This window comes from Engraulis encrasicolus, chromosome 3 (genome assembly GCF_034702125.1).
Source record: "Engraulis encrasicolus isolate BLACKSEA-1 chromosome 3, IST_EnEncr_1.0, whole genome shotgun sequence".
Lineage (NCBI taxonomy): Eukaryota > Metazoa > Chordata > Actinopteri > Clupeiformes > Engraulidae > Engraulis > Engraulis encrasicolus.
In genome coordinates, this window is record NC_085859.1 from 9,247,690 (window position 1) to 9,269,379 (window position 21,690).

Below are 21,690 nucleotides of genomic sequence, written 5' to 3' on the forward strand. Positions count from 1 at the left end.
AGCCCCCCCCCCCCCAGTCTGGATAGGGTTAAAACCGTGTGAGTTTGTTGGAAAGTTGGTCTACGTCAGTGTTGCTCAGCAACCATCAGCTGACTAGTAACTTACTAGTAAACACATTTGTGAAGGGAAATAAAGTTAGTTCTTTCAAGCAGACGTGCACATTTTTGTGCTTTCCAATGGATAACACTATGCGCAACTGTTTTAAAACTCCAACATCGGTAACTTTGGACAACTCACGGCATGTTAGAAAAGCCTGGACTATCTTCGTGGATCCTCCTGACCATGACAGCCGGACCGAGAGCGAGGAAGCGGTGCCCTACAGTAGCACTAGCAGCCAGGTCACCGTGGCTATCCCCACTGATGGATCTGTGAATGACCTCGGCACCGATAAACCCAATCAGGTTTTGTTGAAAGAATACCTCGTGATATATTTTGGTTCGAAAAGACGTTCATTTTCCTGTAGTTGGGAATTGGGATTGGCTCGAGTAGCTCTAAGTTACTCCATCGCAGAGGATATTCCTTGCAGAGGATGCATCTAATCATTCATCAGACACAACCTTTTCAATCCCTGAAATGATTTCAGAAACATGCTATCGAAACTGAGAAAGTCGTAAACAAGCATGCCGCTTTCAAGGAACATTCAGTCACTTGAAGCGATATGGCGAGATTCAGAAAACCGCAGAACAGTTGGCTCGCAGAGATAAGTTACGACACGATATGCTGGAGTTTTTAGTGGTTATTTTCATCTGCGTTACGTGGCGATATTGCTGGCTAGTTCTGGACGCTAACAGGAGATGAGATGTGGAAGTTCAGCTTGAAAAAACATTGACACATGATTGATAAAAGACAGCGCTGCCACTCTACTCATAGTAAGTCACATTGTGTGTGTGTGTGTGTGTGTGTGTGTGTGTGCGTGCGCGTGTGTACAACTATTGTAGGCTATACCTGTGTTGGTTGCTTTGAAATACCCGGCCGCCGCGCCGTGGTGTTTTGTTTTGTATGGATAATTGTTTGAGATGCTTTTTGCTCGTCATCTAATACCTCATTATGTGCACATGCAGTTGTTGTTGTTGGTGGTGTGTGCTTTGTCTGTGTTGGCATTTTGGCAAAAGGCAGCTACTCTGACGGTTCCTTTGCTTTGAACCTGTCGTCAGAGGTGCATCTTGTCACCAGGCAGCTCGAGGTAGCCGCTTAGGGCCCCCAAACCTAGGCTATTATGGTGAATAACAGCTAAGACGGTAAATTCTTTAACATTTTCGCTCCCAACTTGCCCTAGAATCGCCGCTGCCAGTCGTGGTCATAGACTGTCTATGGTCGTGGTGGTTTTTGTTTGTTTGGTTAGTTCGAGATGCTGCGTGTAGGCCTATTCTATTTCGGCGCGCGCGCCTGTGTGTGTGTGCGCGTGTGTGAGAGAGCGCACGCTGTCCGGCCATATTTAATGTAATTTTTGTGATGGATTTGGGCTGAGTCAATGGTCAAATAAGCAAAATAATATTGGTGCCCACCCTTGGATTTCATAAGCCCGCCCTAAGAATCAGTTCTGGCGACGGGTCTGGCAGCATGATAGGCTACTCATTTTGCGTGTCAGCCTTGGCAAAGCAGTCAAGGACTGTTACTACTCCACGTTGTCCTTCATAAAAATGTGCGTGAAGACGTTGAGTTGAAAGCTAACTTCCAATAATAGCCTACCAACGTGGTGTTTGTAGCACTTCAATTCCGTATTACTCGGTGATGCCTGGCGCGTCTTACCTGTGCCAAATTGGGAGGGGAAAGTTCCTTAGAGCTCCATTCATGTCCTGTCTGCTATCGCGGACACTTCAACGGTTATCCTTACACGTCTTTGGCATGGTTTAGTTCAAACATTATTAGCTAGTGTAGTCCATTACAGTTATACCGCTTGAATTCCTCGTTGCCATGGCGGCGCATCTAGATGCTGCGGCCCGGAGCTCCCAAAACAAATGCCACTTTTTGTTCTATTTTATAGTTTTTAATATTGTTTTACTTAGATATAGTGTCAGTTTACAATCAGTAAGTGCATGTGCAGTGTACAGTCCGGAAAAAACTGATCGATATCCGACTGGAAAGTTTTATTCCCCCACCACCTATGGACATCCCCGAGGAACTACTCAGAACTACGGTGCCTGCATGGATAATTGCCCGGTGCAAATCTCACCGTCGCCGTCGGAGGAAGAAGCGCGGAAAGAGAGGCGGCATTCGTGAGAGGCAGAAGAACTGCCCAAACAAACCTCCACTCCCCAGCCTGGTCCTCGCTAACACACAGTCTCTTACCAGCAACATTGACGAGCTGAGACTTAGGATTTCAACAAAGAGGTGGAACAACTGCGCTCTTCTCTTTACGGAAACCTGGTTAAGCGGCAACATCCCAGACTCTGCTATTCAGATTGCTGGATGGACTGTTTACCGGGCGGACCGAACTGCCGACTCCGGAAAGGGGAAAGGAGGAGGTGTGTGTACTTACGTGAGTAACTCTTGGTGCACCTCTGTTATCATCACTGAACAACATTGCTCTCCGGACTTAGAATATCTTTCTCTGCAGTGCAGACCCTTTCATCTCCCAAGAGAATTCACCGCGGTGTTTCTCCTCACTGTTTACATTCCCTCCCAAGCGAACGCAAAGATTGCATTAAGTAAACTCTATGACACCATCAGCGACCTGCAAAACTCTCACCCCGACGCCGTGTTCGTTACAGCAGGTGACTTCAACCATGTCAATCTTAAGTCAGTTCTGCCTAAATTCCATCAGTTTGTTGATTTTCCAACCAGAGGAAAGAACACATTAGACGTTGTTTATTGCAACATAGCCAGCGCATACAAAGCATCCCCCTCCCCTCACCTCGGTAGCTGCGACCACACCCCTCTGCTCTTGACCCCTGCGTACAAGCCGCTCATCGCCAGGTCAAAGCCCACTAGCCAGGTCATCCAAGTCTGGCCTGAAGGAGCAATTGAACGTTTGCAAAATTGTTTTGAGGACACTGACTGGGAACTTTTTAATCAATCAGACTTAAATACATATGCATCTACAGTTCTGGACTACATTAACTTCTGTGTTGATAATGTCACCATCCACAAGACCATTTACACATTTCCAAACCGCAAGCCCTGGATGAACAGTCAAGTCCAGAACCTGCTGGCAATTAGAGACGATGCGTTTCACTCTGGTGATCAATCAAATTACACCATAGCCAGGGCCAACTTGAAGAGGGCCATCAAGGAAGCTAAACACTCCTATAAAGTAAAAATAGAACAGCACTTTGTGAACTCTGATCCCAGACGTATGTGGCAGGGCATTACATCCTACACCAACTACAAGAGCACAAACCCCTGTCTGCCCAGCTCTCACAATTCAACTCTCCCGGATGACCTCAACAACTTTTTTGCACGGTTCGATGAGGGACCCATCCCTCACTCCCCCACTGAACTGATAGACAATGCCCCACATGTAGGCCTGGTGTTAACCGAGCACGAGGTTCGGCGAGCCCTCAGCAGCATTAACCCTCACAAAGCACCAGGACCAGACGGGGTCCCTGGGAAGGTCCTAAAGCACTGTGCAGGCCAACTAAGTGCAGTCTTTACCCGCATATTTAACATCTCCCTAGAACAAGCTGCAGTCCCCATTTGTCTGAAAACCAGTACCATCGTTCCTGTTCCCAAGCAGGCGGCCATCAAGTCTCTCAATGACTACCGCCCTGTAGCGCTCACACCTATTGTGATGAAATGCTTTGAAAGACTGGTGCTAGCACACCTCAAGTCCATCACTCCACCATCCCTCGACCCGCATCAATTTGCCTACAGGGCGAATAGATCTACAGAGGATGGCATTTCATTGGCCATTCACACTGCCCTCTCACACCTGGAGAAACCAAACAGCTATGTGCGAATGCTGTTCATTGACTACAGCTCCGCTTTTAACACCATTCCCCCTATCAAGCTGGCCACTAAGCTGTACAACCTCGGCTTCAGTCCCCATGTCTGCAGATGGATACTGGAATTCCTTAGTAACAGACCTCAGTCTGTACGCATGGGCAAACATCACTCAAGACCCATCACCCTAAATACAGGCGCGCCGCAGGGATGTGTGTTGAGCCCTTTTTTGTACTCCCTCTTCACTCATGACTGTGATCCTAAGCACAGCACAAACACCATCATTAAATTTGCTGACGACACAACCGTGATTGGCCTGATCTCTGACAACAACGAGACGGAGAGGAGGTGGAGCAGCTGGCACGCTGGAGCCAAGACAACGGCCCGATTCGAAACGGGGAAGGCAGCTGTCCTTCCAGTGAGCTAACTGGACATCGAGTCATGAAGTGTGGATCGAAACGAAAAATTGCTTTATTTCCTCTCTCGGCAGTTGACTGCATTTGTGGGCGTAACGAGGATATTTCGAGGATACATCAGATGCTGACTTCGCTGCCTTGGTACCCAACATGCTGTGCGCCACCTCCCTCTCAACCGGAAACCTGAAAAACAAACATGGCTACTACCCAAGCTACTACCTTATCATACTCTTGATTCTGACACTTATGTATGTAGATATTGAAAATCGAATGCATAAATCAACATTGTAGTATCTAAATATGCTGTCGCTAGATCTATTTATAGCCTATTTTACGATTCCGCCGTCTGACGATCATTCACCGTTCAAATAGCATGCGTAAGCTAAGCGCTAACGTGATGAACGTAACTCCCGCCATAGAATCGCAAGAATCGCCGTAACATCAAATGCGCAAGGCGGCGCACTCGTTAGTGCCGTTCGTAACGGCTGCCTCATCAGCTAACTTCGCCTCTCTGATCAGTGACCTGTTTATGTAGGAGGAGAGTCATCGAGTCACTGCCTCCCGTTTCGAATTCAGCCAACAACCTGGCCCTGAACTCCAAGAAAACGAAGGAGGTGATCCTGGACTTCAGGCGGTGTGGCCAGGGCAACCACTACCACCAACCCATCAACATCGGAGGGGAGCCAGTGGAGGTTGTACAGAGCTTCAGATTCCTGGGTGTGCACATCAGCAAGGACTTGTCATGGAGCGCCAACACCTCTGCAATGGCTAAAAAGGGATCCCAAAGGCTATATTTCCTTCGCACTCTAAAGAAGGCCCAGCTACCACGAGATCTGCTCACTAACTTCTACAGGTGTACAATTGAATCAGTAATTACATACAGCATTACATCCTGGTACACCAGCTGCAGTGTTTCCCACAGAAATTTTGGAAACTATGGGGGCAGCAGGGATTTTTGTCCGGGGGGGGGGGGGGGGGTCGTCTTTTCACGCGGGCCTTTGGGGGGGGTGGGGGTATTCACGCAGTGTAAATGCAAAATGGCAAAACAATGAGTACAGTATGACATTGACGCATGGAGAAACTATAGGCATAGGCCTACATTTCAGCCATTTATATTTTGAGAAAGAAGGCTACATAACCTCTGCCGTGCCAATGAAGGCCTGTCACCTAACTCATTACAACTGTAAAACAAAGCCTGGGGAGTGTTAGTAAACTCATCCCAACTGTCCCTTCTCGGAAGGTTTTTTTTTTTATTGCTCCCAAACCCAAGTTAACTACAACAACTTGACTGGGCTTTGATCCCTCTGTACTGCACTTGTGGTTTTCTCTATAGGATGTATTTACTCCAGGAGGAAAATGCGAAGGAAATCGTAATTCAAATCGTTTTTAACAAAAACGGAAATCGTAAAAAAAAAAAAAAAAATTTTTTTTTTTTTTTTTTACATTTTCGAAACTATGGCGGCCAAATTTAAACTATGGCGGGCCGCCATAGTTTCCTCAATGTATGGGAAACACTGAGCTGCACACACAACAACAAGAAGATGTTACAGCGCATCATTAAAACAGCAGAGAGAATCATTGGTTGCCAACTATCCACACTTGAGGAGATCCACCATATACGCTGCACAAACAGAGCATTAAACATCCTTAAAGATCACACACACCCTGGTCACAGGCTCCTCACCATGCTACCATCTGGCAGGCGCTTTAGGACTCTGCGTGCCCGCACTACAAGAATGAAGGACAGCTTTTACCCTACTGCCATTAGACTCTTGAACTCAATTCGTCACCTGCCCCCCCTCAATACTTCAGGACTATCGATACTGTGAGATGCACATGGATTTTTATGGATTTTTATGGATTTTATTTATTTATTGTTAATATATCTTTTATTTTGTGGGCATTTGTGGGTTGCTACTAAACATAATCTCGCTATATTTATATAGTGACAATAAAGTCTACTCTACTCTCTACTACACCTTGAAACTGCTTGAAAACAGGACTTTTGGGTGAACGACATTTGTTGTCGTCACATGATCATTGTTCAACTTTGACCCTGGATGGATGGATGGATAGACGGAAGGATAGATAGATAGATGGATAGAGAGATCGATAGATAGATAGATAGGCCTAAATATATAGATATATAGATAGATAGGCCTGGATAATATCGGATTTATCACATTTTTATCATTTAATCCACATCAAAGGCACTCGATGGGAATACTGAACAATTAATTATTCATAAATGATATACCATTTGAAAGTGTGTTTTCTCTACTTTAATATGAAAGTAACTTGTAATTGACACTTTTCATGTCTTTTCAAGTTATTTGACATTATTTAAAATATGACCAAAATGTCAATTTTTCCTCAGAATTCTTGGTAGAATTCCGGCCTATTCAAAAAAATTCTGGTAGCTAGAGGGTTAAGTGTACTTTTTGGTGCACAAACTAAACATATAAAAGTGTCTTTAATGCAATAAAAGCATATCACCACCAATGATTTCTAAGTATTATTATTAAGTATATAAAAGTATACTTAAAGTGTACTACTCAAGACTATTACTTCAAGAAGGTAATGGTGCCTGTTGGAGAACAGGTAGTGGTGGTCTAGTGGTTAGAGTGCAGGTATGTAGTTCAGTGAATTGTCGGTTCAAATCCCAGTTGAGGCAGTGGTTCCTGTCTGAAATGTAGGTGAAAGGAAGGTTCATGTTGATGGTTGATGGTTGTGAACAACATCATGTACAATGGTAATGATACCACTAGTTGGCCCATACAGTAGCTATGACTGCTGTCCGAGTTTACTGAGTTACCACACCACCAGTCTCCTGCATGCACGCACACACACTCCTACACCCCTCCCTCTGCACATGCACAGCTGCACCTCCAGTCTACAACCTGTAACGCTGCTTAAATTGGTGGATTACAGCACCACCATCGGTCTTCATAATAGTCGGCAACGTGATGGAGATAGACAGCTAGGTGGAGATGGACAGCCTAGCAGCCTGTTGGAGATGCTCAGCCTAGCATCCTTAATGTCACCTAACGTGCACCCTCACCACCACTACAGCACAATATCTCACTACTGCGTGCGTGTGTGTGTGTGTGTGTGTGTGTGTGAGAGGCTTTAAGGCTGTGTTAGCATCATGTCATTGGCTTGAACTAAAGGGTTGGAGGCTGTTAGAGGTCCTGAATAATGACTTACTGTCTGGTTGAAGCCACTCCTTACTGTTGACTCTTCTGACTGGGAGTTCAGGATCAGTATCTGCAGACCAACACAGAGAAACACATTCACCCACATGCATCTCACATCTGATGACTCAGGAGGTCTGGGCTGCTACAAATATTGACACATGAATACATACATTATGTTTCCAGAGAGCTCTCTATGTACTTCAGAATCTTTTTGCATTTCAATAATTACTCTGTGAATGTAAATCAGACTGATCATGCTGCATATGGTCATGATGACAATTACATACAGTAATCATGTTACACTTTAATACTTACACTGTATGCTCTGGATGATTTGGACATTTCTCACAGCTTCAAGACAAAAAAGAGCAAAAATAAAAACAGATGAGTTATGTCTCACTTTGAAAAGTTAACAGAAGATGTCTGTTTTAGTTTCTATGCACGTATGTCCAACCTGCTGCAGATATCTTGACTATTTCCTGCTTGAAGACTGACTGTAATTTCTCCTCCAGCTGCGTCTTCAGTGCAGACACAGATTCCTTCAGGGGCTCCAAGGAGAAGCTTTGGCTGACAGTCACGCTGAATGAAACAGTGCTGTAAGGACTCTCAGGGATGGAATTGATGTTCTGCACAGAGAAACACAAAGACACAATAGGGTGATGTAGACCTACTGACAATGGACACTTGATTGGAAGAACATAGACAGAGCTACTGTATTACTGTGCTAATATGAACCCTTTAAATCATGTTTTGAACCTTGTTAAAGGGGCATTCCACCGGTGGAGACATGAATATGTATTAAAAGTGGGTCATATATGTAATAGAATAGCAGCATAAATTTCTAATTTGGTGCCTTCTTGGCTGAGGAAAGGCAGAAAATGGCTTTTTATTGCTTGTGGATTTGTGACAACAATCCCCATAATGCATTGCAATGCTCAATAAAATGACGATTTTTACATCATTGTAGGAGGAAGTGTTAAGATGTGAATACGGATTTCTCCTGTCTCAAGGGGAATTGAGAGAGTGTTGCACAACCATTCAAAAGTATGACTGGGTGTCTAGCAATGGAAAGTCTAATGCAAATGGGTGGAGTGTCCCTTTAAAAGTAAATGGGTAACACTTTACTTGACGCCGGTGTCATATGCATGTCATTACATTATCATAACAGTATCATGACCCAGTTATGCACCATATGCATGTCATTACAGTGTTGTAGTAGTGTCATGACACAGTCATAGATAAGTCATAAACAATATGTCCATGTCATAAACAATTTATGACTGTTGGACAATTCAAGGTTGTCTTTGCCATAACCGAATGTCACTTAACGACACTGTAATGACATGCATATGACACCGGCGTCAAGTAAAGTGTTACCAGTAAATGTCTACCTTGAGGAAATGGATGGGATCCTGTGTCTGTGAAAGCTGCTCCATCTCAGCATCTGTCCTCTTCAGCTCAGCAATCTCCTGCTCCAGTCGCTTCAGGAGTCCTTCAGCACGACTCACCTCAGCCTTCTCCTGAGCTCTGATCAGCTCTGTCACCTCAGAGCACCTTCTCTCAATGGAGTGGATCATCTCAGTAAACATCCTCTCACTCTCCTTCACTGCTGTCTGTGCACCAGACTGATAGGACACACACACAGACACACAGACACACAGACACACAGACACAGACACACACACACACACACACACACACACACACACACACAGGTCAGAAGGATACAATCAGGAGAATTCTGCCCTTACCACTCCCTACAGTAGTACATATCCACCCATGGCTGAAGTGCCCTTGAGCAAGGCACCCAACCCCACATTGCTCCAGGGACTGTACCCAATAACCTGCAATATCAGTAAGTTGCTTTGGATAAAAAAGCCTCAGCTGTCTAATGTAATAACAAGGTAAAAGGAGAAGTGGTTAAATTGACGATACAAACAGCATTAGAGCCATCGGCGTCGTTAGACCATTTTTACCCGGGCACGTGCCCTGTTATGGATCTGCGGTGCCAGGGTATAATGGGGCACTGCTTTTTAAAAAATATATATATTTATTTATTAACTTCATACCTTTAATTTTTTATTATTTAAGTCTGACTCATCCGATAATCTACAGAATACATGCCTGCATGTTTTTCTTTTCTTAAAATAGGCGTAGCCTATACTACATCTAAGTTAGAATTTCAGTCTGACACGGACGCAGCCTGCACTCAGAATCCACTTGCCGCCAGTAACGGCCACTCGCACTCGGAGCATGTAGCCGGAAAGTTGCCTGTTGGCTAATACACAGAGCCATGCAGGAGTTTGTCAAACTATCTTTAAGAAACACGACAGGCCTACTAGTTCTCCGAGTAAAGATACACTAAAACATTGATTGTAATAGGCCTACATATAGGGTGACCAAACGTCCGTATTTCCCAGGACATGTCCTGATTTTACGACCTGTCCTGGGCGTCCCAGGATATTTTATGAAATGATGGAAATGTCCTGGTTTTCATGTCAATGAAACATTAAAACTCATTTAGGTAACAAATAACACGTAGGTTTACTGGAGCCTGCATTTCAAATAAATTCGATGTCATCATGTCAGGGCCAGGGAACACAATTCCAACCCTTTCATTTTCCGTAGCCTGGTGTGCTTCTCACTTGTAGCATGCGCCACATTACGCACCTGACGCAGCACTACGCAAGAATATTGGCACGCCTGCGGTGGTAGCCTATAAAATTATAAACTCAAACCCATAGAGGAGCGCTCAAACGGCACTGCATGGGCGCACTAGGTGTAAGAGCGTCTGTCCCGTGTCTCCTTTTCCAAATGAAGGAGCTATTAGACAGAAAACCATTCGAGCACTTGCGAACACAAACGTTCATTATCGGCGAGTTGTGGTGGGGAAACTACAGGCACAAAGTGAGGCAGAGTGCATTGTGCACAAATCAGATATTTACCAGATAGCCTTAATAAAATACCAGAAACATTAGAAAACAAATCAACTACTAGATGAAGCTTTGATAAAACGATCCAATTTTTGAGAATAACAATATAGCAGATGAAAAAGGCTGAAGAAGATGAAATGTAATGACATAGAATTTGTGTAAACACCAGCACAGTATTGCATGTGTTATTCCAAGTCAATGCATCCATGGCCCTTTCACATGATTATCGAATCCATGAACACATCTCAATGCTACATTTTAGTGATGGTCAATCTGGGTTCATTAGTTATGGTCCAGTGCCACTAGGCTATTCCAAATTACCTGGGTTTACCTAAAGATCATGTCATTTGGAATATGTGGCACTGGATTCTAAACTGATGAATTCAGGTTGTCCATCACTGTATTGTGTAACATAAATTAGAATATCCATAAATCACTAAATAAATAAATATTACAAATAATACCCCCCCTCCTCTAAATTATCTCTGCTCATTTAAAAAATATATATATTTGCCCAAAATGTTTTCAGCTCTCGCGCGCTCGCATTTCTTTTTGGTGCCCTATTGTGCCCCTGTATAGTATTGGGTCTACTGACGCCCCTGATTAGAGCCATGTTTGTGTCACAGCTTATGAGTACTATCATAACTATAAATAACCATAGATCTGCTGCAAATTGTCTTCTTCTCTGGTCAGTTCTCACCTTGAGAGTCTCCACAGCCTTCCTCAGCTCCTGCAGCTCCTTCTCCTTCAACTGGATTATCTGCTGGCATCTCCTCTGGCTCTGTCCCAACCCCTCCTGGAACATCAGGAATTAAAGACAATTTTAAGGTGCTTTAAGGGCTTTCATCTTTATTAATAGTAGCCTAGTTTAATAGATGAAAAACTTAGATACTACAAATGGCAGGGAAACTCGTAATGGGTCATTTCACGTGAAATTAGACACTTTGAGACCCGACCGACCCGGATTTCAGTCATACTTGGTGTGCCTTTTTAGTAGCAAGGTAGCACCCCAGACCTGCATTGGTTTGAATCTGACATGAATATTAAGGGAGAAACAGATTAGCGAAGGTTTACAAATGAGGGTAGGACACTATACATTCAGCCTTGATTATATAAGTCAGTGTTAGTCACAAAAAATGTCTGTGGTGTTGTTAGAAAGCTCTTTTCATAGGCATAGCCATTCGAGTGGCTATGCCTACATTGTCGAAATAGAATAGGCTACTATAGCCTATAGCCTACAATGTCCAAATTATTAGCCTATTCCCTTTGAATGCAGTGCTCATTTGAGTAATTTAGCCTACAGTGGAAGAACAATGCCCTCGCCACTTAAAAGAAATAAATAGGCTAATAAATAGCCTAAATAATAAAATAGCATTGTATGAAGAGCAAACTTGGTAGTCTGGGTAACAGACAAACATATTATGATCGAAATTGTCATATTAGTAAATAATTTGTGAGAAAATGTTATCTAGCCTATTCAACATAGACTAGGCTACTTTTTGTTGGACAGGGCATGTCGCGTTATAGCATCGTGAGTGCAACTGTCAATCAGTTGAGAAGGGCTCTGCAGCCTACGTGATCATGTATGGATCTTTACATTGCAGTCATCTAAGATTACGAAAGTTCACGCTTTGTGTGGGCTAAATGATCATTTGCGCTAGAAAGACAAGCGTTGCCTATAGTGGCACCAGGCGGCGCAGGTTGCGTTTGTGGTTTGTGCACACACATGTGACGCGATTATCTTTCCCAAACTCCCAAATTAACCGCTTGGTCTCTGGTGAAGGAGGGGGTGGCCTTGGCACCCTGTCCTTCAACTTCGGGATAAGAAAAAGCGAAACCAATTTCAGTTCAGGAAAAGGACAGAGCAGAGGAGTAGCCTACCAAACCAAAAGAAGACAAAGTGTTGTAGGCTACATTGCCACTATGGGTGTTTTCATAGCCTACCTGTTCCCTATCAACCATTTAAGCGAACTTATACCTGCAGCTCAGCATTTTCTGTGATGAAGTGTATCCAGACCCATCGGAAGTGAACCATTTTTTTTTTTTTTTTTTTTTTTTATTATTGTAATAAAAGAGCATGACAAAGACATGACATTACAATAAGGCACACAAGGTCAAGAAAACATAGTACATATAGACAATTTGGATTAGGTTACATTAAACAATTCTAATAAGAAATGAAAAGGAATAAAATAGACAATAAACAAACAAACAAGAGGAATAAATTAAAGAATACTCATAAGTCTGTCATTTTTCTTATTGTTTACAAGTTTGAGAGAATTGAGAAGAGAAGACATTTCTAAAATAAATATCAATTTTTGCTTATGAATAAAAAACTTAGCATGTAAAAGGAAGAAATTCACTAAAAATTCAAAAGAAGGGTCACTTGAGTTTTCATAATAAAAGAAAATATCTTTAAGACTGAAAACATAAAGGTCTTGCTGTGAAAAAAGATAAAAACTAAGGTCTGCAAGAAAGCGTTTCACTGTGTTACAGTCAAAAAATAAATGTACAAGAGTTTAATCTTCATTACCACAAAAAGAGCAATTTGAACTGAAGTCTGTGTATTTGGAAATAAATACATTTGTGGGGTAAATCTTATGGAGAATTTTAAAATGAGTTTCCTTTATTTTATTCGTAATGCAGTATTTGTGAGGTAGTAGCCAAGCCTTCTTCCAAATGATGTCTTGAACTAAAGGATTCCAAAAAAATTTCCCTCTAGGAGTGATTCTGTCCCTTTGTTGAAGAGATTTACGTATATGTTTGTTGTCACATTTTTTATCAAATATGTTAATGCCGTTCAATATGATTTCTGAGGAGAGTGGAGTAAAATTAGGTAAATTATATGACAGGTGACTTTTAATTAAAAGCGCTAACCCTTGAGGGATTGCCTTTATAACTGTTTGAAATTGACGAAAGGGTATAGGAAAAAGAAAACGTGACAGAAACTGTTCATACGTCAAGAAAGAACCTGAATCATCAAATAAAGAGAAAATATCATAAATTCCATGTTCAAACCAACTAGGGTAAAATAAGGTTTTGTTTCTTACAGTGATATCAGAATTGTTCCATATAAATACTTTATGGGGGGAGAAGTTATGAACAAAGCACATTCTCCAGGCAAGTAGGCATTGCTTATGGAAATTAGAAAGTTTAAGAGGTAGTTTAGAAGGGGAAAAGTTGCACTTAAGAATAAAAGAAAGACCACCTAATTTATTGAATATGTGATTAGGGATAAAGAACCAGAGTGAGTTGGGTTGTAAAAGGCATCTCCGAATCCAACCAGTCCTGAAGGAGTTGATTGTGTTGGAGAAGTCTAAAACATCTAGGCCTCCATTAGCTTTACAACCTGCCACCACTTCCTTCTTTAATTTATGAGGTTTATTTCTCCAAATGAAATCCAGAAATAATTTGTTGACCTGTTTTATTGTTTTGTCTTTTAGAAATAAGGAGAGAGATGGATAAACAAAATGAGAAAGACCATCTGCTTTAGAAAGCAATACTCTACCATATATACTAAGATCTCGTTGTAACCAGGAGTTAAAGATGTTCTTGGCTTTTATTATTTTCCCTGCAAAATTTAATTCCTCTCTTATCTTGGGATCCTTAGTTATTTGTATACCTAAATATTTAACTGTTTGTTTTACTGGGATGTTATACAATACTGTATCATTGCAGACCTGTAGGGGTAATATTTCACATTTTGAAACATTCAACTTTAGGCCTGATGCATCAGAAAACTGCTCCACAAGAGCCAGCGCATGAGGAAGTTGTAATTTATCTTGTAAAAATAAAATTGTGTCATCTGCCAGTTGTGATATTTTAATTTCCCTTTCAAAAATGGTTAGGCCCTTTAAATCAGAATCATTCAGTATACTTAAAGCAAGAAGCTCTGTCACTAGCAGAAATAAAAATGGGGAAAGAGGGCACCCTTGCCTTATTCCACGCTCAACATTGAATCTTTGAGTAGTGCTGTGGTTAACTATTACAGAGCTGTTTATGTCCTTATAAAGCGTCTGTATAATATTAATAAAGGGTTCACCAAATCCAAATAGCTTGAGAGATTGAAAAATAAACTGATGCTCAATGGAGTCAAAGGCCTTGTAAAAGTCTAGTAGTAGCATGAGAGCTTCAGAGTGTACCTCATCTGAGTAATCCAAAAGATCAAGTACCAGTCTTATATTGTTTGTAATGTGGCGATTTTTCATGAATCCAGATTGTGTCTCTGATATGATAGCATCAAGGCCAGTTTTGAACCTTTTTGCAAAGACCAGTGCTAAAATTTTATAGTCAATTGTTAACAGAGATATTGGGCGCCAATTTTCAACGGAATGCACATCTTTCCCTGGTTTAGGAATTAGAGAAATAACTCCTTGCTTCATAGTTGTCGTCATATGCATTTGTTCAATACATTCTGTGAACATACAGAATAATGGGTTCTCAATGTATTCCCAGAAATGAACATAGAATTCTATAGATAAACCATCTATACCGGGGGCTTTACCTTTCTTCATTGAAAAGAGTGCTTTCCTTATCTCTGTTTTCGTTATGTCAGAGTCACAGAATGACATATAAGAGTCATCTATGGTTGGAATGTATCTCTCAATTTTTTTGATGAACACCTCTGCTGTACAGTCATTAAAATTGGAGGTGTATAATTCTTTATAGAAATTATAAACATGGTTTGAAATTTGAGTGTCATCATTACAGATTTTACCATTAATATTAAGACAGTTCAGCATTTTCCTTTGACCATTCCTTTTCTCCAAAGCAAAAAAGTAAGTAGAGTTTTTCTCTCCCTCTTCCAGCCATTTGGCTCTAGACCGCACAAAGGCACCTCTTGCTAGATTTAAATAAAGAGCATCAAGTTGCAGACTGATTTGTTTTATTTCTAACTTTTCTTCTTCTGTATTATCTTCTTTGGATAATACATTTAAGCGTTGCAATAATTCAGTTTCTAACTGATTCCTACTGGCTTTAATTAGTTTACATCGTTTTGAAGCAATGAGTCTGGTTTTGTATTTAAAAAATTCCCATTTTTGTTTGTATCCATCACTGCAATCAGCAAACAGCTCTTTAATAAGTGCTTTAATACAGTTATTGAATTCCTCATCAGTTAATAAGGAATTATTAAATTTCCAATATCCTCTTATTGCTGGTTTGGTGTGTAGGTCACCAATCTTGAGAGTTATGAGTTTGTGATCTGTTAAAGGTGCAGCAGAGTGGGTGGTATCTATAACTAAAGACAAAGCAGACTGTGAGACTAAAAAAAAATCAATTCTTGATTTCAATGTCATAGTATTGTTGGACCAAGTGAAATCAACTAAATCTGGGTTAAAGAAACGCCAAGTATCAGTTAAAGATAGATCAGAAGTTAAGGACAATATTAAGTTATTTAAATAAGAACTTTGATTCAACTTCATAATCTATCAATTGAACCGTCCATACATTCATTGTAATCTCCACCCAGAATGATTATTGAGTCTTTATATTTGTCATTGAGTGATTTAGTTTTACTGGAGATCTCAGCAAAAAGGATTTTGTTAAGTTGACTAGAATTATACCCATAGATATTACCGATAATAAAGGTTTTCTTATCGTATTTGGCAACAATTAAGACCCATCTACCTTCTAAAGAATGCATCATTTCCAAAACCTCTCCTTTAAATCTATGTAAGAGTATCGCAACACCTGCAGAGTGGCTGCTACCATGAGAATAGTAGGTCTTGTTCCCCCATTGTAATTTCCAAAATTTACCATCTTCTTCAAGTGAGTGTGTTTCTTGTAACAGAACAAAATCTGCCTCACTTCTCTTGCAAAATAAAAATAAAGCCTTTCTTTTCACATTTTCTCGTATTCCTCTAACATTTAAAGACACACAACACAAAGATTCAACCATGAAAATAAACTTAACAATAAACACTGATATGCAAGAACTTGCACAAAAAACTCACCTACAAAGGGAGGTGGATAACAACCTTAACATATTCTGATGCACAATAAGCATCACCAGATAGCCTATTAAACTTATTGAAATCTCTTTAAGTTCAGCTCACTGAGTGTAAACTGACTGTTTATTTTGAATTTAGGCTTATTGAAAAACAAAGGATTTTTTTTTTTGGTATGGGCTAATATCAGCAAAAGAGAGAAAAAAAATAGGCTACCACAGAAGTTACTGGGAAATATAGGCCTATCCTATAAATTAGAGTAGGTCTAACCATACAACTTAAAAAGGCAGGACTAAATTAAGAGCCCATCATCTCTGAAGGAAAATAAGAGCAAAGGTAGATTTGGCATGTTTACTAGAAATGGAGCTATAGCCTATGCCATTCAATCCACAGTGACCTCTGTATAATCATATCTTTTACCGTCGATGAGAGCATGAGAGTCTTTGAAAGATGCCTTCTTCCCTTGGCTTCTTGCCTTCTGGACTAAAGGCCACAACTTCTCTCGTGCCGCTCTATCTTCTGGTGGGACAGGCTCCGTGATAGATAGTTCGTTATGCTGAAGACACTTGCACTTTTTCGAAGCTTGCCAGATCGCGTCTCTCACGCCTAGTACCGACTGGGGAAATTGGCAGGCGGGATCCGCGACGCGCAATATCGCGCTGGGGGTGTGGTCACGGATACTCCCAGTAGATTCTCCCCGGGGCTAACAACGCTGCTCACCCGACTTTCGAGCCTCGCGGCGCGGCATTGTCTCGCAGCTGACACCGGGTAGACCGAGCGAGATAACAAACGGCGAAAGGTCGTTTGCACACATTACTCACCCAATATCACAACACAGTGTGTACATGGCTTAAATTTGATTGTGTTTTGGTCCTAGATAACATTTAAGCCCCGTTATATCAGTATAGAAGTACAGAAGTAGTCTAATATAAGCTTGTAGCTGTCTGGTTCTGGTAAAATGCTAACGTTAGCTTACCCGGTTAGCTCAAAACATCGAGTGATCAAATGGTAATGTGGGGTAACCTATTTGTGTTACATAAGTTCGTGGTGCATTTTTACATCAATCCGTGGTAGTTGTGACATTTATAAGCATTTAGGGTCTTTATATTAAGCAAAAACGTGATGTTGGAAATCACAGAAATCGCCGCCATGTTTTTCAAATTTTTTTGTAACTCCCGCCCTTGCTACCCATACGCCCATCTGATTGGTTATTGGACCATCAAATTTGCATGATATAGAGATCTCGTCTATATCAAACCGCGTCCCGCTGCGATATCGCTTCCCCTCCGCGCTGTCAAGCGCGATATCGCCCCCATTCAAAGTCAATGAGAGCGGAGCGGAATTACTCTGTGTGGGTACGGGCCGACACTCTCTCTGAATTTTTTTTCTTTTTTTTTTTTTGTTTTTTTTTTTTTTTTTTTTATTTTTTTTTACTGTTTTTGATTTACTTGATTAATTTGTTAATACTCATATTATTACTATTATTTACTTTAATTTATTATACTTCATGATATCCTTCATGAATTTAGACTTTATTTGACTTCTTTTTGGTTACTTCTATAGGCCTACTTCAAACTACGCAGTGTTGTTGCTCCACCCACAATTTCGTTGACTTCATTGACAATGACAATAAACTCCTTGAACTTGAACTTGAACTTGAACTTGAATGAGAAGCGGATGATAATTGAGCTGCACTTCGCATCCGTTGGTGGCGGCCCGAGGCGATGTACCACATCCACACCCGCGTAGAGGTCGTTAGCAGGAAGATCAGTTGCCACTCGCTGTAGAACCTCGATGACTCTCCCTCTGACATCTTCTCCAGCTTGTTCTTTCAAACCATGGAGTTTCAGAAAGGATCTCCAGCCGTAGCGTTGCGTTTCAATCAAAGCTTTTTTCAAAGCGGTGTTGTCTTTTTGCAGCATGTGCACTTCATTCTGCAGACGGGAAAGCTCCTTTTTGTTTTCACCAACCTCGGCAACGAGTTGCTTCACTGTAGTGGATAATTTGTCCAGTTCTTTTGAAGTAGCCTGAGTTGTTTTTTCAATCACTGACACTTTCTGGAAGGTAGCATCATGCTTGAGGGACAATTTGCTTATCGCAGCTAAAATGTCCTCGTTAACACTGTGTGATTCTTCTCTTTTAGATTTTTTGGACAACGGTTTCACTGGGGTATCCGGCAAGGGAATTAGTGCAATGTCTTCAGTTATTTTTGAATTCGAGTCGTCAAAGAATATCATGTCTTCCACTTGCTCACCCACATGGTTAGCCTTGTCTGCTGCCATCTTCGGTATCTTCTTCTTTATTTTTCCACTCTTCAATTTCTTTCCCATGAAGTTCAGTTATTAAACATAGCGTAACACGAAATAAAACGAATGGTTTGCATCAATATTAGTTGTTATAAAGTTGTAATAACCACTTCCCTTGACGAGCTCAAACGAACACGCCTTCCTCCGCTGACGCCATCTTGGCCCCCCATCGGAAGTGAACCATGCTGAGACCTTTATTGACGCGATTGCGCTTTGCCAATGACGCTAGGGTGTTCATAAAGACGCAGGGCTACTATTTTCAAAGGCGGGTCGGGAAACGGGCCGGGTCAATATTTTTCATGAATATTTCTTGCGGGCAGGGCAAGCGGACGGGAAAAAAGCGGTCGGGTGTGTTTTGTTTTTTCGTCGACCCGCGCATCACTGGACTGGATATTCCGTAGAGTTCACCAAAGAGTATCCAATCACTGGGCGTGAGTAATTAGGCTGATACACTTGGAAGTGCACTGTCCTAGGTTTTGAGAGGGGCCCTATATCTTGGTGCCTCTTCACTGGGGTAAATAGCCACAATAGTAAAAAAAAATAAAAACATTTAAAAAAAAGTCACTCAAATTGTACATTTGCTGTGTAGCCTATGGACTGTTTCCTTTCTTTAGTAGTAAAAGAAAATACAAACCTCTGGGAGGTAGGCCTGTTGTAAATTCATATCTCACCTTTTTATTACTCCACTCTGCTTTAGCTGTGGTCGTGTCATGATTTTTATGATCCTCCACCATACACAAATAGCAGATACAACTCTGGTCAGTGCGACAGAATATTTCAAGAACCTTTTTATGACTATGGCAGATCCTCTCCTGTAGCTGGCCTGTGGCATCGACCAATGTGTGTTTTCTACCCAGAAGTTCATCGTGAGCTTTCAGATGACTGTCACAGTACGACACGAAACATTCCAGACAGGACTTGACAGCTTTGAGTTTTCTCCCTTTACAGATGTCACATGCCACATCTCCAGGTCCAGCAGCACATTCAGGAGATGTTGTTTCTATTCCAATCTTCCTCATTTGATCCGCGAGCTCAGCAAGTTTTATATTCTTGTTTAAAACGGGTCGTTGAGCGAAAGCCTGTCTACACTCGGGGCAGCTGTAAACGGCCTTGTCGCCCTTATCCCAGCAGTTCTCAATGCAGCGCAAACAGTAGCTGTGCCCACAGGTAAGAGTCACCGGATCATTCAGAAGACCCAAACAAATAGAACACTCCAAAATGTCCGTATTACCTGCCCTGACCTCTGCCATTTTCTCAAATTGTCGAAGCGATACGTGGTGAAGAAGACAGCCAAAACGTCCCGGGAACAAGTGAGTTAAGTTTCGTTTTCACTTGTGGCACCTCAAACTTCCCGGATGGAGTTCAGTATTCATCAGAGCCGTATATAGAGATTTCTATAAACGGCTCTGGTATTCATGGAGTATTGCTGCCATCTAGTGGCCATGTTTAGTGATACAGGCTGATAGGATAGTTATTCGACGTGCACTGCATTAGAGCAGTAGCCTATCTCCCATTGTAATGTTATTATTCCATATTCTTTGGTTATAATGTAGGCCCTACTCTCATTGGTGGTCCTGAAACTTTTTATCGAAGCTCTTCCCAACCCAACCCAAAATTCAACCCATATACAGGCTGAAAGAATTAATCTAAGGGACTAATTACCATTACTATTGCTTGACACATTAATCAATACATTCATGACTAAGTACAGGGAGGACCAGAGATATGTTTTAGATTTTGGTTGTAATGTTGGTTATCCTGTTGGGTGTTTTCTTGGAATTATGGTGGCCTAATTTTAGTGTGTATAACTTTGGTCATAACCTAAATGCAGATAGTAGGCTATTTCATAAGGTCCCCCTGCAACCTCTCACTCGTTAGTCTTACCTCCTTACGTCCACCTCATCTGTCCAAACTCGCCCAGCAAAACAGGAAATGAGAACATTAAGGAATCAAGTAGCCTATGATGATCACATAATACGAATGTGTGGTTTGGTTTGCGGACTATGTCCTCATTTGAGACCACGTGTTATGTGTAATGAGCAGAGGTGTGCACTGATAGGGACAAGGTGGTGCTGAAGCACCTGCCCCCCTTGCACTACTGGACAAAAATGCCCTTTTTGAAAGTTCTTTTTTTTAAAAAGTGTTTTGTCACAATGTACTGTTGTCCATTTTGACATGATAAGCTAAAAAAAAGCTTCATGATCAAAAGCATGTGACAATAATGCCACCGATATAATATATCGCCTCTTTAGCTTAGTAAGTTCAACATGCCCTCAACCACCCCTTTCAGCACCTGCCCCCAAAAATGTCTGTGCACGCCACTTAACTGGTAATGAGTATTTTGCATAAGGACCTGAAGGGTTAAAACGAGTAGCCTACCTTGGTAATAAAGTACATTTGGCACAGCTTGAGAGAGCCTTGATAATACAGTACATTGGCACAGCTTGAGAGTACCTTGGTAATAAAGTACATTTGGCACAGCTTGAGAGAGGTAGCTGTGTTGTGCTGTGCTGCCTACATGAAGGCTGGGGAAGGAAGGGACAGTGGTGGAATAATTGCACACAGGGCCCCAGGGCACAACACTGACAGGGCCCCCCATAGGCTACCGCCTGCCGAGGTCACAATAGGGGCCCCTATAGGGGTGGGCGATATGGCAAAAATGTCATATCACGATTTTTTTAACAGGAAATCTCGATTTCGATTTTTTTATCACGATCTTCCATCCAAGAAATAAAAAACAACTAAAATCAATTTTGATATGCTTGCAATTTGTAATTTGTAGTTAATAAAATATTAATACACTGATGACACTCTCATAAAGTGGACAATTAGAATATAATAATGTAAAGAATAAAGGTGAAGACAATAACACAAGTAAGTAAACATCACTTTCATACTCATAGTTAACATCCTCACTGCAAGAAGATATTTCTTCACTTTGGTGGATTCAAGACGATCTTGTACTACTCAATATCACGATTCACGATTTATATCGTCATATTGCCCAC

General features: G+C 41.5%; 1 protein-coding gene and 1 long non-coding RNA gene across 2 annotated transcripts in view; both read right to left on the reverse strand.

Moving 5' to 3' along the window:
- LOC134446519 (E3 ubiquitin-protein ligase TRIM47-like) overlaps window positions 1–19,944 on the reverse strand; it is a 34,924-nt gene extending 14,980 nt beyond the window's left edge. The window contains exons 1-4 of the mRNA XM_063195882.1: window positions 19,354–19,944; window positions 11,129–11,224; window positions 8,893–9,120; window positions 8,068–8,121 (exon numbers count right to left, since the gene is read on the reverse strand). Coding sequence (XP_063051952.1) covers window positions 8,068–8,121; window positions 8,893–9,120; window positions 11,129–11,224; window positions 19,354–19,932 — 957 coding nt within the window. The 5' untranslated portion in view covers window positions 19,933–19,944. The remainder of the gene's footprint in view (window positions 1–8,067; window positions 8,122–8,892; window positions 9,121–11,128; window positions 11,225–19,353) is intronic.
- LOC134445683 (uncharacterized) lies at window positions 7,504–8,239 on the reverse strand. The gene is made up of 3 exons (XR_010034339.1): window positions 7,950–8,239; window positions 7,811–7,846; window positions 7,504–7,565 (listed from the first exon to the last, which is right to left on the reverse strand). It is a non-coding gene; the product is annotated as an uncharacterized LOC134445683 (long non-coding RNA).
- Window positions 19,945–21,690: the final 1,746 nt, after the last annotated feature.